Source organism: Callionymus lyra, chromosome 17 (assembly GCF_982586985.1).
Source record: "Callionymus lyra chromosome 17, fCalLyr1.hap1.1, whole genome shotgun sequence".
Taxonomy (NCBI): Eukaryota; Metazoa; Chordata; class Actinopteri; order Syngnathiformes; family Callionymidae; genus Callionymus; species Callionymus lyra.
Genome location: NC_141834.1, coordinates 22,214,439 through 22,231,938, shown reverse-complemented (window position 1 = coordinate 22,231,938; position 17,500 = coordinate 22,214,439). Strand labels below are relative to the sequence as shown.

The following is a 17,500-nucleotide window of genomic DNA, read 5'->3' as shown; positions in this document are numbered from 1 at the left end:
ATTCAATATTTTGACATTTTCATGTTAATTTATATCCACTTTGATGTATTTCTTCAGTGAATTTATTGAGGAACATGAGGAAGTGATTCATGCACGTGTGGATCTGAGGGAGTCGCTGATCAAACCTGCAGCGTCGTCAAGACATGCAAACAAAAGGAATAAATCATTCTCACGATGAACCTTCAGGACGGCAGCGACTGTGAGGAATGAAGTGTGTAAGAAAACACACGAAGCGTTTCCATGAGAGTCAAACACACACTTCCTGATCGACACTGTGTCAGTGAATGTGTCTCAGCAGCAGAAACGATGCCTTCAGGGACATCAGATCGGAGGAATCATCACCTCGGCCTGAAACACGTGGACGAGCGAGAGTCGAGATAACAAATGTTTGGTACGAGGAGGTAAACTTACGACTGAAAACACCAAGAGAAGCTGATTATGTTGGAATATGTCTGCTTAAGAACTTGGCTCCTGCAAGGTTTGGAGTGATTTCACTCAAACCGTGTCTTTGTACGAGCTTGAACATGTAAAACAGGCATTAATTGTGATGAATTAAATGAATCTTACATACAATAAATGATAAATGGGCAGAATTCAATAAATAAATGTAATAATATTAATTTAATTTGCTTTCTTTTGTTTGGTTCTATATGTGACTCTCTGGAAAAGGAAAATTGTCTAGATTCTGATTTTAAAAAATACTTAAAAGTGTATATTTATATTTGTAAAATGACATTTAAAGGTTAATCATGTCAAAATACTATAATGACACAGAAATGAAGCAAACAGACTCTTAATAGCTTATATTATTATTAATATATATTGAATATATATATATTTCAGGACGATCAGATGAGATGAGATTAAATGAAATTCAATATAAAATGTATTGAATTCAGTTATTTTTCATTTTACATTACATTACATTTTTAACATTTTAATTTAAAACATCTTTCAACATTTGGAACTTTTAATCTTCTGTTGCCTCTAATTCTATATAGTTTCTCACAATATAAACATATATGTTTTTTTTCAATATATTGTTGTTACTACAGTATTGCAATATATCTCAATGTTCCTGCAAATACACAGTGTTTATTATTTCTAATATTAATATTAATATAATATATAATTAAATTAATATTAAATCATTCAAATAGATGATTTTACGAGCCGAGGTCTCAAACCACTACCTTTGATCTGATTGCTTAGCTTTACCTTAAGCGTAACTTTCAAGCAGCATTGTGTTCATGCTAGCTAGGCTAGCTGATAATGGTGTTGTTGTCAATCTGACGAGAACTTTTCTGTAACACCAGCCTTCGTACAATTTAAAGATTAGAATCTAAATGTTGAATAAAACAACATAATGCAGAAAAATGGTTTCATGTCTTGAATTAACTGCATATTTTTTTGGCATGGTAAAGATTATTTGATCTACAATAACAATTGGGTCACGAGAATAAAATTAATTGTGTGTCTTCCATAATGAAAATATCTTGAAAAAAATCGCTTTTCCTCTTTTCTTTTTTTTCCCAGGGTGTCCCCTGCCTTTCGCCCTATGATACTGGGATAGGTTCCAGTCTCCCCGCGGGATAAAGCGGTAGAAAATGAGGGAATGAATGAAAGTGGAAATTTCCCTTTTTTAATCCAATAGTGATTCATTTTATGAATTTTACATTTAGTTTAAGTGGAGGTTTTCTGACTCTTTCTGGGTTCTTGTAGATCATAGCAGTCGAACTCTATCAAGCAAAGACCAAACGTCTTAACACAACAAGCCAGGGACCAAATGAGGTTTATCTCCTGAGGGATCAATAAAGTTCTACCTTACCTTACCTTATCAGAATGCCCTTTTCGGTCTCTAACTGAACTATCAATTGCTAATCTTCAGCAAACAGCTTCTCTGTTTAGATCATTTTAAATGAAATGAAGCCAACAGACTGAATAGCTGAATATTTCAGGACGATCAGACGAGACGAGCAGCGACAGAAACATCTCCAGCCGATGAAGAAGAGAATCGACTATATTTAGCCTCAACAATGGAGCCTCGTTGTTGCCTCGTCTCAGTGTGGGATGAAAATAATGACGGACGTGGTGATAGAGGGGGGTTAGAGGGGGGGTGAGGGGGAGGGGGGGGGGGGTGAGGGTGGGGTCAAAGGTCGGTCATTCCCACACCCACCTGCAGAGCGCCACTAGTGAGCGGAGGGTCAATGATCTGGGACTCGGCGTGAATCTTGCACAGACGCTCTCTCAGCTCAGAGTTCTGAGTCAAAGCCTGAAAGAAGCGAAGACGTCAACAACACGTCGAGCTGGAATCAAACCGTCGACGTCCAGCGAGCGGAAGAGAAACGAACGGTTTAAGTCACGGGTTCGACTTTTGTGTCCATGAGCGATAAATACAGTAAGAGATTAATGTTGTATTTTTGTATCTGTAGAATCTTAATTTTCTTCGTCTGGTTGTCGACGTCTGTGTCTCGTATCTTCAACACTTATATATAATAATAATATATATACAAATAATTATAATTTAATTCAATGACTTTATATTAAAAGGTTCAATTTGTTAGTTTTTATTGAATAATTGAATTAAAAGAAAATCTAATATTTCCACCATTATTATTTGTTTTTCTCATAGAGTTTGATATTCTAACTCCATTATTAGTCAAATCTATGATCTGAATTCTATATATTTTGAATTTATAGTCTTTTAAATTCAATATAAAATGTGTAACAGCTTGATCCAACATCCAGCCAATCATGTGACGCGTAGACGCATAAAAATCAAGTCATTACAATTATTGGAATTAAATCTTAAAAATGTAAATACATTTGTAAAATATCAAACTATTTTTATTCAATTATTATTTAAATAAAAGTTAACTTTTATTTAATTCAATTATTCAATAAAAACTAATTCAATCTTTAAATATAAAATATATTGAATTAAATATTTCCGAAACACAATTAAAAAACAAGCAACGTTTCTACGAAAAGATTGAACACAAGCATCAAACGTCTTCTTGTGCAAACATCTAAAAGTGCGTGTGTGCAGGAGGCAGGAGGCAGGAGGCAGGAGGCAGGAGGCAGGAGGCAGGAGGCAGGAGGCAGGAGGCAGGAGGCAGGAGGCAGGAGGCAGGAGGCAGGAGGCAGGAGGCAGGAGGCGACCAGAACAGAACCAGCAGCTATTCACGGCCACGATGGTGTTGCCGTCCACGCAAGCGCTGCTGCGTCAAACAGGAAGTGGGCGTGTCGGGGTCAGGAATAGCGAGCGAGAGACCGTGGGCGGCGGTGGAAAATAGGTTCTCCCGCCGCGGAGGAGCTCCCTCCGGAGGGGCTTCCACGCGTGTTGTGACAGCGAGCGAGGGTCCGCCTACCGTCGTCAGCGCGTTCTTCAGGCCGACCACCTGCGGCGAGGTGGGCGGGGCCGGCTCCTGGTCCACACACTGCCTCAGGCGCTCCCGCTCCAGCGTGAGCGACGTCAGCGCCGACCTCATGGTGGCGTGCACTGGAGAGACACGTTAGATCATGAGACCTGTCAATCAAGGTCAAGACACCTGTCAATCATCATAGGTTCAGTGTTGAACGTCAGGCAAGCATGTGACCCAAGACTCAACTGTCTTTCATGAAAGAATCACTTTTTAAATCAAAATAATACACTTGTGTTTATAAGTTTGTATTCACAGGAATCTGTTAAGTTACGTGTCACGATACAAGTATACGATATATAGTGATAGTGTAGTAACAAGTATATATGTGTAGTATTGTCCAGTACTTGACTCTGGTGTTGTGATAGTGTAGTAACAAGTATATATGTGTAGTATTGTCCAGTACTTGACTCTGGTGTTGTGATAGTGTAGTAACAAGTATATATGTGTAGTATTGTCCAGTACTTGACTCTGGTGTTGTGATAGTGTAGTAACAAGTATATATGTGTAGTATTGTCCAGTACTTGACTCTGGTGTTGTGATAGTGTAGTAACAAGTATATGTGTGTAGTATTGTCCAGTACTTGACTCTGGTGTTGTGATAGCGTAGTAACAAGTATATATGTGTAGTATTGTCCAGTACTTGAATCTGGTGTTGTGATAGTGTAGTAACAAGTATATATATGTGTAGTATTGTCTAGTACTTGACTCTGTTGTTGTGATAGTGTAGTAACAAGTATATATGTGTAGTATTGTCCAGTACTTGACTCTGGTGTTGTGATAGTGTAGTAACAAGTATATATGTGTAGTATTGTGGAGTACTTGACTCTGGTGTTGTGATAGTGTAGTAACAAGTATATATGTGTAGTATTGTGGAGTACTTGACTCTGGTGTTGTGATAGTGTAGTAACAAGTATATATGTGTAGTATTGTGGAATACTTGACTCTGGTGTTGTGATAGTGTAGTAACAAGTATATATGTATAGTATTGTCCAGTACTTGACTCTGGTGTTGTGATAGTGTAGTAACAAGTATATATGTATAGTATTGTGGAATACTTGACTCTGGTGTTGTGATAGTGTAGTAACAAGTATATATGTGTAGTATTGTCCAGTACTTGACTCTGGTGTTGTGATAGTGTAGTAACAAGTATATATGTGTAGTATTGTCCAGTACTTGACTCTGGTGTTGTGATAGTGTAGTAACAAGTATATATATGTGTAGTATTGTCTAGTACTTGACTCTGGTGTTGTGATAGTGTAGTAACAAGTATATATGTGTAGTATTGTCCAGTACTTGACTCTGGTGTTGTGATAGTGTAGTAACAAGTATATATGTGTAGTATTGTGGAGTACTTGACTCTGGTGTTGTGATAGTGTAGTAACAAGTATATATGTGAAGTATTGTGGAGTACTTGACTCTGGTGTTGTGATAGTGTAGTAACAAGTATATATGTGTAGTATTGTGGAATACTTGACTCTGGTGTTGTGATAGTGTAGTAACAAGTATATATGTGTAGTATTGTCCAGTACTTGACTCTGGTGTTGTGATAGTGTAGTAACAAGTATATATGTGTAGTATTGTCCAGTACTTGACTCTGGTGTTGCGATAGCGTAGTAACAAGTATATATGTGTAGTATTGTCCAGTACTTGACTCTGGTGTTGTGATAGCGTAGTAACAAGTATATATGTGTAGTATTGTCCAGTACTTGACTCTGGTGTTGTGATAGCGTAGTAACAAGTATATATGTGTAGTATTGTCCAGTACCTGACTCTGGTGTTGTGATAGTGTAGTAACAAGTATATATGTGTAGTATTGTCCAGTACTTGACTCTAGTGTTGTGATAGTGTAGTAACAACACACCCGCAGTGGTCAGTACCTATGTATCAAAAGGGGATTTAACCCAGAAACAGCTCAACATGCTGAAGGTCGAGGGGGAACTGTACGCTCAGATAAGAAGCCCAGACTTCCTACTTCAATTGTTCCCAGGACAGGTGAGAGCAGGAAAGGTCTTTAGATTAAAGCGTCTGAGGTTCACTTCCCCAGTTCTACCTGTGTCTCACACCCTCTCTGTGAACTCATCACTGGAGCTGTGTATGTTGATCTGTGTTGATTGTAAAGGTTTTGTTTTCCTCCAGTAGAGGTTTGTGTTGTTACTCAGGTGGTCATAATGTTAATCCAGCAGAATATTAAAGTGACTTTTCTTATATTAAAGATTGAAAGTCGTGAGGAACGTTGTTGAAAACACCTGCAGGGGAAACATCTCACGCGTTGAAAACACATGAATAAAACACGTGGTTTCATCAGAATATTTCACTTCTTTTGCCTTCGGCGACGAAACAAACTTCATCTTTTCGTGAACTTAACGGTGAAAAGAGTTGATTTAAACTGAATATGTCAGAAGATGTTTATGTTATGAAGAAGAAAATAGAGATTTAGTGGATTTAAATATTTCGTTTTGGTTGTTCGGGAGATAAAAAGGGCTCTTTACAGCCGGCTTGTCCAGTTCCTTCAGAACGATTCACGGTTCGAGTGTGTTTCTCTCACGGTTGGAGGCGACCCGGCAGAAGTCCTCCTGCAGCTTGGCCACGTCGGACGACGAATCCACCGACTCCGTCTCCACCTTCTCGCCCTGAGCCGCCGTGGACAGGTTGGGGTTGGAGGCGTGGAGGCGGACGGCGCCCGAGGAGATGCAGCTCGGCACCTGCGGCGAGACAGACGTTGACGACGGCGAGGACGAGCAGACCTCGGACCAGCTCCTGCCTGCAGGGTCGTCTTCACGTCCTTGTTGTAGTTCTTGGTGCGCCACTTCCTGGGAGGCCTCTTCTCCTTCTTGGGACTGTCGAAGGTGGACGCCTGCAGGAGGAGACGAGACTCATGACCGGACCTCCTCGTGGAGACATTCAGGGTCACACCTGGAGGGCCTGGATGGACGGAGCGGAGTAGGTGCGGTGGAGGACCTCCATGCTCTGGAGGAGGTGGTTGAGCTCCAGGATGAAGGCCTCGCACTCGGACAGCTCTGGGAAGACGAACACTCTTGACTCTCATGAGAAACAAAACTGTCACAACTTGTCTTACAGATAAAAATAATTCACTTTCCAACTCATTGCTTCGATGCTTCCCCAAATCGCTCTTCCTCTCACCCCCTCTCAGTGAACTCATAATTAAAAAAGTTAATGAGTTCCTCTTGGATTATTATTCCTCGTCAAAGACCGATCGATGGCATTTTATGACGGAACTTCCGGAGTCTCTCCTAGCTAGCTAACCGCGAAGTTACAGATTGACTTTCCACTAGCTTTAGACCCCCTTCCAAAATAATAGAGATAAAACCCCTTGTTTAAGGGCAGAAAAGTTGTTTGGTTCCCTCTAGTGTCTTGTTGAGTGTTAACATCACACATTTTATTTTTGTCAAGCAAGCAACAAAAGGTTCTTGAAGGCCTTCCTGAGATCATCCCACTCCTGACACCATGTATCGCGGCGAGAGAAAATACACGGATGACTGCTTTAGTGGCGAAATATAATGATTTTGCGTGAGTTTCATCCTTAAAAAATGTGAAATAACTTCGTCCAATCAGGACTCCTCGCTACAAGGAAGTCACTTTCCAGCTCCATGACCTCCACGACCTCTCGTCAGGAACCTGTTTAGTCGCCACTCAAGTGTCCCTGAGTCGTGTTTGGTGTGAAAACATGACTGATGATTTGCCTCCAGCATCACAAACATCTTTCTCCTCTTGCACTCCATCATGAAAACCCTGTATTAATGAGAAACTCCCAAAACACCACGATGACTGATCTGAAGTTTTATCCTCAAAAATGTTCCCTTCTTACTTGCTACCGTAAAACCTCTCTTTGTCTCACTCCCTCTCAGTGAACTCATGACTACAGCCGTAATTCAGCACTTATGGTGTCAACAAAACGGTGAACTCCCATGATGCTTTTCTACACACTGTAGTGACGGCTGATTGGTCGCCACGAAAGTGTATTTAAATCCTGTTGCTATGTCAACCGCGATCGATAGATGGATTGGTTGGCTGGGCGGCAAAGCATCCCAGGAGCTGTTTGGGTTTGTGGAGAGGGACGACGCCTCATATCAACGTTGGTCATTTAAACAAGTGTAGTCGTTTTCAAGGTCATTAGAGTGTTTGGATTTTCTAAATCAGTGATTTTCAACCTTTTTTGAGCCGTGGCACATTTTTTACATTTAATTTACATATTAACTATATGTATTCAAACATGAATTTAAACTAACAGTTTATATTTGTTCATTAGAATTCAAGAATACTGCATTTACAGAGGCGACCAGTGGATTATTTAAATGTTAAAACATCTTTAGATGAAGTTTAACGAGAATAAAACTGTTAACCAGTAACTTCACATCATCATCATCTCTGAGCGTCATTAGAATGTGTGTCTCACCTGCACCTGTTTAACGTGTTTGGGTTTGAAAGTATTCTTATTATATTCCCGAGATAAAGGTAGTTTACAAATAGTCATCATGTGATGGTGTATTAATGCAAGTGTGTTTTAAGGACGTATCCTAGATCACGTGATCACGAGGAAAACTGGCATTTGTTGCTTTCATTGAAACCTGCAGCTTGACCTTGATGGACCTGACGTGAAGCGATCAAACGCGCATTATTTTGTTCGATATATTACTAAAAGAAAACAAGCTTTTAAGTCTATATCGTTTTTCTGAATTGCGTGAAATGACTGACGGGGAGTCTGCAAGTTTTGCTCTTTTTATTCTCGATTCATATGAACTTTGCCGCGCGTACGCTGGAAGAGGCGGGAGCTCTGATTGGCTGCTGTGCATGTCAATCAAATTGTCAACCAATCGGCGCAATAACCATTTGATTGACATGCACAGCAGCCAATCAGAGCTCCCTTCACTATTTTCTTATATCATATTTTATTAAATCAAGCGATCTGCGTCACGAGCATATTGGACACCCATGTCTTAAAGGGACAGATCCGCCTTATAGTTTATATATGAATGAAGTTCGCAAACAGACCACTCATTGATCATTTCCCACGGCACACCTGATGATCTCTCGCGGCACACTGTTTGAAAATCACTGTTCTAGATCATGTCGAGTCAATGTCGTGTCGGCCGCGACCTCTGACCTCTGGAGCACTTGTCCATGTCGTCGGACGACTGCAGCCAGGCGGCCACCTTGGCTTGACTGGCGGGGAAGACTCCGGCGGAGTGGAGGCTGGACTGCCTGCGCACGGACACGCACTGCAACGGCCAATCAGAGGTCAGTGCCGAGAACGATCCAATCGGGGCGTGTTGTCGACGCCTCACCTTCCTGACGGGGGCGCCGTCGCTCACGCCGGGGGCGGCGAAGTGAGGGTAGAAGAAGGACTTCTCGCTGATCTCGTTCTGCCGACACAGGCGGTGGTGGCGGAGCTTGGAGACCCACTCGTCGAACAGCTCCTGAGACTTGATCTGCAGGGACAGACATGTGGTCACATGACCTGCGGCGCAGACCGGACCCCCCCCCCTCGCGTCCTCGTTACCTTCAGGTGGTAGATGTTCTCCTCGGCGTCCAGGTCGATGCACTTGGCTTTCTTCTTGATGGCCATGACGGCGAGTCCCACGTCGATGCAGCCGTGGAGCTTCCCCTTCTCCACCTGCAGACACGACAACACGCTCTGACCTCCGGCGACCTTCGTTCAAGGGCGTGATTTACGCGTCACTCACGTCGGCGCCGCACTTGCCGTACTTCAGGACGCCCTTGTCCAGCAGGAAGTATCTCTGCCATGACAACAGACGTCTGGTCAACACAGTTCAGTGTCGAGACTAGATCTGATTCAAATAACGACTAGAGCTGCTACTAGAGCTACAGTATATTGAATATACAGTATATTGTATTTAATTTATTTTGTTTTCTTTGTTTAGATGTCATCGTCGTCTTTTAACATTGAATTATTTTGTTGACTCATTGAATTCACTCATTTATATATTGACGGGTTGAATTTGTTACATTGAATAATTCAATTAAATGTATCTAATACATTAATAAATTCTATTTTTTAACTATTAAATTCCAAAATCTTGATCTTTTTCCTTTTCTTATTTTCCATCTTTGTTTTTCTTCACCTCCGTTAATACGCGTTCATCCTCCCCTCACCGTCTCGTCCTCCCGGTCTCTCTAAAGATATTTGCTGATCCTGGAGTCTACCCTGGCTAGCTTACACGGGGCCATAAACTGGGGGACACACCGACACTCCACTAGTTTTAGACCAGCACCTTCCAGACATCTACTGACAATTTTTTTGTTTTATAAGACCCGCATGAAATTTGCTTCAGCAAGATCTCTCTTCGTCTCACTCCCTCTCAGTGAACTCTTCAAAAAATAAAATGGGCGGCAAGAATGAATCCTGGAGTCTATCGAAACTGTTTTACTGAGGCATGAGCTCAACGACTCTCCACTAGCTTTAGACCATGTAGCAGCACCGTCCAGACATCAACGACCCAACAATTCATTGTATACGACCATAACACTCTACGAATGACTTTTCATGATCCTTCTTTGGCTCACTCCCTCTCAGTGAACTCATCATAATTAAGCTTAGATTTTTTATTCTAGTAAAAGTTAACTTAATTTTTTTTCCTCTTGGAGATTAACACAAATAATCTGGAATATTCTGGATTCTAACTCACTGGAGCATAAGGTAGAGGAGACATTGATATTCCACTAGTTTTAGACCCCACCAGTATATGCTAATGCTAATTTGTTGCCTGGTATATGTTGATATTCTGAACCTCAGTTGAAAAATAAAATCAAATCATGATTTTTCTGCTTGTATTTCCGTGATTTAATGAAAGTAAACGTATATTTCTGAAGTAATAATATTTAAAGTGTGATCTTCAGAGTCTTCCTCAGACCAGAGTATTTAAATATTTCATTGATTTAATGAAGTAAACGTATATTTCTGAAGTAATAATATTTAAAGTGTGATCTTGAGAGTCTTCCTCAGACCAGAGTATTTAAATATTTCATTGATTTAATGAAAGTAAACGTATATTTCTGAAGTAATAATATTTAAAGTGTGATCTTGAGAGTCTTCCTCAGACCAGAGTATTTAAATATTTCATTGATTTAATGAAAGTAAACGTATATTTCTGAAGTAATAATATTTAAAGTGTGATCTTCAGTCTTCCTCAGACCAGAGTATTTAAATATTTCATTGATTTAATGAAAGTAAACGTATATTTCTGAAGTAATAATATTTAAAGTGTGATCTTCAGAGTCTTCCTCAGACCAGAGTATTTAAATATTTCATTGATTTAATGAAGTAAACGTATATTTCTGAAGTAATAATATTTAAAGTGTGATCTTGAGAGTCTTCCTCAGACCAGAGTATTTAAATATTTCATTGATTTAATGAAAGTAAACGTATATTTCTGAAGTAATAATATTTAAAGTGTGATCTTCAGAGTCTTCCTCAGACCAGAGTATTTAAATATTTCATTGATTTAATGAAGTAAACGTATATTTCTGAAGTAATAATATTTAAAGTGTGATCTTCAGAGTCTTCCTCAGACCAGAGTATTTAAATATTTCATTGATTTAATGAAAGTAAACGTATATTTCTGAAGTAATAATATTTAAAGTGTGATCTTCAGTCTTCCTCAGACCAGAGTATTTAAATATTTCATTGATTTAATGAAAGTAAACGTATATTTCTGAAGTAATAATATTTAAAGTGTGATCTTCAGAGTCTTCCTCAGACCAGAGTATTTAAATATTTCATTGATTTAATGAAGTAAACGTATATTTCTGAAGTAATAATATTTAAAGTGTGATCTTCAGAGTCTTCCTCAGACCAGAGTATTTAAATATTTCATTGATTTAATGAAGTAAACGTATATTTCTGAAGTAATAATATTTAAAGTGTGATCTTCAGAGTCTTCCTCAGACCAGAGTATTTAAATATTTCATTGATTTAATGAAAGTAAACGTATATTTCTGAAGTAAAAATATTTAAAGTGTGATCTTCAGAGTCTTCCTCAGACCAGAGTATTTAAATATTTCATTGATTTAATGAAGTAAACGTATATTTCTCAAGTAATAATATTTAAAGTGTGATCTTCAGAGTCTTCCTCAGACCAGAGTATTTAAATATTTCATTGATTTAATGAAAGTAAACGTATATTTCTGAAGTAATAATATTTAAAGTGTGATCTTGAGAGTCTTCCTCAGACCAGAGTATTTAAATATTTCATTGATTTAATGAAAGTAAACGTATATTTCTGAAGTAATAATATTTAAAGTGTGATCTTGAGAGTCTTCCTCAGACCAGAGTATTTAAATATTTCATTGATTTAATGAAAGTAAACGTATATTTCTGAAGTAATAATATTTAAAGTGTGATCTTGAGAGTCTTCCTCAGACCAGAGTATTTAAATATTTCATTGATTTAATGAAGTAAACGTATATTTCTGAAGTAATAATATTTAAAGTGTGATCTTCAGAGTCTTCCTCAGACCAGAGTATTTAAATATTTCATTGATTTAATGAAAGTAAACGTATATTTCTGAAGTAATAATATTTAAAGTGTGATCTTGAGAGTCTTCCTCAGACCAGAGTATTTAAATATTTCATTGATTTAATGAAGTAAACGTATATTTCTGAAGTAAAAATATTTAAAGTGTGATCTTCAGAGTCTTCCTCAGACCAGAGTATTTAAATATTTCATTGATTTAATGAAAGTAAACGTATATTTCTGAAGTAATAATATTTAAAGTGTGATCTTGAGAGTCTTCCTCAGACCAGAGTATTTAAATATTTCATTGATTTAATGAAGTAAACGTATATTTCTGAAGTAAAAATATTTAAAGTGTGATCTTCAGAGTCTTCCTCAGACCAGAGTATTTAAATATTTCATTGATTTAATGAAAGTAAACGTATATTTCTGAAGTAATAATATTTAAAGTGTGATCTTCAGAGTCTTCCTCAGACCAGAGTATTTAAATATTTCATTGATTTAATGAAAGTAAACGTATATTTCTGAAGTAATAATATTTAAAGTGTGGTCTTGAGAGTCTTCCTCAGACCAGAGTATTTAAATATTTCATTGATTTAATGAAAGTAAACGTATATTTCTGAAGTAATAATATTTAAAGTGTGATCTTCAGAGTCTTCCTCAGACCAGAGTATTTAAATATTTCATTGATTTAATGAAGTAAACGTATATTTCTGAAGTAATAATATTTAAAGTGTGATCTTCAGAGTCTTCCTCAGAAGGAAATGATGTTTGTTCTTCTGCTCGAATCCAAACCTCCTTCTTCTCGTCAGCAGACGACAGCAGCTCAGCAGACGCTCAATACTAAACACGTTGGAGACTATTTACCATCATCAGCTAATGCATCTGAGGGGGAGACATTTGGAGGCGGCACCATATTCCAGTGAGTGCCTGGCGGGGTCACATGACCGCTCGTGAATTATCAGACGAGGATACGAGGGCGGCGTCAGCGGATGTGTTTTATGGAGGCTTCGGTTCAGGGAAGTGATGTCGCGATGAAGCGGGAACTGTGGCTCGTACCTTATGCCAGCCCTTCATCGGCCACTTCCTCCTCTTCAGCAGGTAGCCTTCCTGTCTCTGGGGCTCCAGAGCGTTGCTGACGCCGCCGCGCACGCCGTCCACGATCTCCCAGCTGTCCTGTGGACCAGCAAACATCTTCAACATCTTGTTCTTCAGCCTGATGTCAGGAACACACGTGTGAATCACACAGGATTGTTGGTCAACTTCACAGAGTTCAGGGTCACACAGGAGTTCAGGATCACACAGGAGTTTAGGGTCACACAGGAGTTCAGGGTCACACAGGAGTTCAGGGTCACACAGGAGTTCAGGGTCACACAGGAGTTCAGGGTCACACAGGAGTTCAGGATCACACAGGAGTTCAGGGTCACACAGGAGTTCAGGATCACACAGGAGTTTAGGGTCACACAGGAGTTCAGGGTCACACAGGAGTTCAGGGTCACACAGGAGTTCAGGGTCACACAGGAGTTCAGGGTCACACAGGAGTTCAGGATCACACAGGAGTTTAGGGTCACACAGGAGTTCAGAGTCACACAGGAGTTCAGAGTCACACAGGAGTTCAGGGTCACACAGGAGTTCAGGGTCACACAGGAGTTCAGGGTCACACAGGAGTTCAGGATCACACAGGAGTTCAGGGTCACACAGGAGTTCAGGGTCACACAGGAGTTCAGGGTCACACAGGAGTTCAGGATCACACAGGAGTTCAGGGTCACACAGGAGTTCAGGGTCACACAGGAGTTTAGGGTCACACAGGAGTTCAGGGTCACACAGGAGTTCAGGGTCACACAGGAGTTCAGGGTCACACAGGAGTTTAGAGTCACACAGGAGTTCAGGATCACACAGGAGTTCAGGGTCACACAGGAGTTCAGGGTCACACAGGAGTTCAGGATCACACAGGAGTTTAGGGTCACACAGGAGTTCAGGGTCACACAGGAGTTTAGGGTCACACAGGAGTTCAGGGTCACACAGGAGTTCAGAGTCACACAGGAGTTTAGGGTCACACAGGAGTTCAGAGTCACACAGGAGTTCAGGGTCACACAGGAGTTTAGGGTCACACAGGAGTTCAGGGTCACACAGGAGTTCAGGGTCACACAGGAGTTTAGGGTCACACAGGAGTTCAGGGTCACAAAGGAGTTCAGGGTCACACAGGAGTTTAGGGTCACACAGGAGTTCAGGGTCACACAGGAGTTCAGGGTCACACAGGAGTTCAGAGTCACACAGGAGTTCAGGGTCACACAGGAGTTTAGGGTCACACAGGAGTTTAGGGTCACACAGGAGTTTAGGGTCACACAGGAGTTTAGGGTCACACAGGAGTTCAGGGTCACACAGGAGTTCAGGGTCACAAAGGAGTTCAGGGTCACAAAGGAGTTCAGGGTCACACAGGAGTTCAGGGTCACACAGGAGTTCAGGGTCACACAGGAGTTCAGGGTCACACAGGAGTTTAGGGTCACACAGGAGTTCAGGGTCACACAGGAGTTCAGAGTCACACAGGAGTTCAGGATCACACAGGAGTTTAGGGTCACACAGGAGTTCAGGATCACACAGGAGTTTAGGGTCACACAGGAGTTCAGGGTCACACAGGAGTTCAGGGTCACACAGGAGTTCAGAGTCACACAGGAGTTCAGGGTCACACAGGATTTCAGGGTCACACAGGAGTTCAGGGTCACACAGGAGTTTAGGGTCACACAGGAGTTCAGGGTCACACAGGAGTTTAGGGTCACACAGGAGTTTAGGGTCACACAGGAGTTCAGGGTCACACAGGAGTTCAGGGTCACAAAGGAGTTCAGGGTCACAAAGGAGTTCAGGGTCACACAGGAGTTCAGGGTCACACAGGAGTTCAGGGTCACACAGGAGTTCAGGGTCACACAGGAGTTCAGGGTCACACAGGAGTTTAGGGTCACACAGGAGTTCAGAGTCACACAGGAGTTCAGGATCACACAGGAGTTTAGGGTCACACAGGAGTTCAGGATCACACAGGAGTTTAGGGTCACACAGGAGTTCAGGGTCACACAGGAGTTCAGGGTCACACAGGAGTTCAGAGTCACACAGGAGTTCAGGGTCACACAGGATTTCAGGGTCACACAGGAGTTCAGGGTCACACAGGAGTTTAGGGTCACACAGGAGTTCAGGGTCACACAGGAGTTTAGGGTCACACAGGAGTTTAGGGTCACACAGGAGTTCAGAGTCACACAGGAGTTCAGGGTCACACAGGAGTTTAGGGTCACACAGGAGTTCAGGATCACACAGGAGTTCAGGGTCACACAGGAGTTCAGAGTCACACAGGAGTTCAGGATCACACAGGAGTTTAGGGTCACACAGGAGTTCAGGATCACACAGGAGTTCAGGGTCACACAGGAGTTTAGGGTCACACAGGAGTTCAGAGTCACACAGGAGTTCAGGGTCACACAGGAGTTCAGAGTCACACAGGAGTTCAGGGTCACACAGGAGTTCAGAGTCACACAGGAGTTCAGGGTCACACAGGAGTTCAGAGTCACACAGGAGTTCAGGGTCACACAGGAGTTTAGGGTCACACAGGAGTTCAGAGTCACACAGGAGTTTAGGGTCACACAGGAGTTTAGGGTCACACAGGAGTTCAGGGTCACACAGGAGTTCAGGGTCACACAGGAGTTCAGAGTCACACAGGAGTTCAGAGTCACACAGGAGTTCAGGGTCACACAGGAGTTCAGGGTCACACAGGAGTTCAGAGTCACACAGGAGTTCAGGGTCACACAGGAGTTCAGAGTCACACAGGAGTTCAGAGTCACACAGGAGTTCAGAGTCACACAGGAGTTCAGGGTCACACAGGAGTTCAGAGTCACACAGGAGTTCAGAGTCACACAGGAGTTTAGGGTCACACAGGAGTTCAGGGTCACACAGGAGTTTAGGGTCACACAGGAGTTCAGGGTCACACAGGAGTTCAGGGTCAAACAGGAGTTCAGGGTCACACAGGAGTTCAGGGTCACACAGGAGTTCAGAGTCACACAGGAGTTCAGAGTCACACAGGAGTTCAGGGTCACACAGGAGTTCAGAGTCACACAGGAGTTCAGGGTCACACAGGAGTTCAGGGTCACACAGGAGTTCAGGGTCACACAGGAGTTCAGAGTCACACAGGAGTTCAGGGTCACACAGGAGTTCAGGGTCACACAGGAGTTCAGGGTCACACAGGAGTTCAGGGTCACACAGGAGTTCAGGGTCACACAGGAGTTCAGAGTCACACAGGAGTTCAGAGTCACACAGGAGTTTAGGGTCACACAGGAGTTCAGGGTCACACAGGAGTTCAGGGTCACACAGGAGTTCAGGGTCACACAGGAGTTCAGAGTCACACAGGAGTTTAGGGTCACACAGGAGTTCAGGGTCACACAGGAGTAAACCTCACAGTGTGATGTCATAGTCAGTGCTGGACCTTTAAACGACCTTGAATTAGAAACGTTTATTCGAGGTGAACAGGAAGCGTCTTCGACGACTCATGATGCGACTTCACAGGTCGACTTGACATTCATGTCTAATGTTGAATATAAAGCACTCTGAAAGTGCAAACCTCTGGCAATATGAGATATTAGCCTAATATTAGATCCTACATTTACTTTATCGATCACTTTTTATATCTTTTTTAGCACTTGAAATATATTTGACAGGTTTTCTTAGCTCGCTCATGATCACATCAGTCGTATTTTTTTCTATTCTTTTTTGATTTGGAATCATTTGAATTCATCAAATATTTCAACAAGATTGTATAATTGTTTTGTTGTGTTAACAAGATTTTATTTTTGTATTGTGTTTGTTAATAAGATTGTATCTACTTTGAATCAAGATAGTGTTTTGGTATTTTTGTTGCCAAAGATTGTGTTTGTTTTTCAGCAGGACTGTGTGTATATTTGTGTTTATTTGTTTGCTATCTCTGTATTTCATATTCATTAAAGATTATGTTTGTTATTTTGTTTATTAGCAAGATTTTTACTTTTGATTTTTACATTTATTTAGCTATGTGTATATCAAGATTGTATTTTATCAGTATTGCATTTTTGTATTTTATCAAGGTTGTATTTCTGTATTTCGTTGGTTAGTAAAATTGTATCCATACATATATTTTTGTATATTTTTATCAAGATAGTGTTTTGGTATTTTTATCAACAAAAATTGTGTTTGTTTATAGTAGGATTGTGTGTTTGTATTTTGTATTTAAGCAAGATTTTTGTAACAAGATCGTATTTTGTATTTAGTTTGTTGATTTTTGTATCTTGTGTTTTATCTTGACATTGATGTGTAGTTGTTTCCTGATATTTCTCTATGAGAGATCAAAGAAGTATATAATAATAAATCTATTTTTTCAAGTTCTACTGATGAAATCTGTGGTATTTTCTGGGATTAAAAAGTATTTGTTCAACCAATAGAGAAGCAGCAGAACCATCTGATCGACCTTGAGTGACCTTCCATGGTGACCACATGACCTCAAACCTTTCTTAAAGAAGACCTTTAGATAAAAACTGACGTAAACAACATCACAACAACAAGTTTTCAGGCTTATTTTA

The 17,500-nt window shown here is 40.8% G+C and overlaps 1 protein-coding gene across 1 annotated transcript in view; it reads right to left on the bottom strand.

Annotated features, from left to right (window-relative positions):
• The window catches only part of osbpl3b (oxysterol binding protein-like 3b), a 49,253-nt gene that overhangs the window by 11,129 nt on the left and 20,624 nt on the right, over nucleotides 1–17,500 (bottom strand). The window contains exons 3-12 of the mRNA XM_087812394.1: nucleotides 12,975–13,091; nucleotides 9,127–9,180; nucleotides 8,943–9,056; nucleotides 8,728–8,871; nucleotides 8,547–8,661; nucleotides 6,338–6,441; nucleotides 6,186–6,278; nucleotides 5,970–6,126; nucleotides 3,372–3,502; nucleotides 2,177–2,272 (exon numbers count right to left, since the gene is read on the bottom strand). Coding sequence (XP_087668520.1) covers nucleotides 2,177–2,272; nucleotides 3,372–3,502; nucleotides 5,970–6,126; nucleotides 6,186–6,278; nucleotides 6,338–6,441; nucleotides 8,547–8,661; nucleotides 8,728–8,871; nucleotides 8,943–9,056; nucleotides 9,127–9,180; nucleotides 12,975–13,091 — 1,125 coding nt within the window. The remainder of the gene's footprint in view (nucleotides 1–2,176; nucleotides 2,273–3,371; nucleotides 3,503–5,969; nucleotides 6,127–6,185; nucleotides 6,279–6,337; nucleotides 6,442–8,546; nucleotides 8,662–8,727; nucleotides 8,872–8,942; nucleotides 9,057–9,126; nucleotides 9,181–12,974; nucleotides 13,092–17,500) is intronic.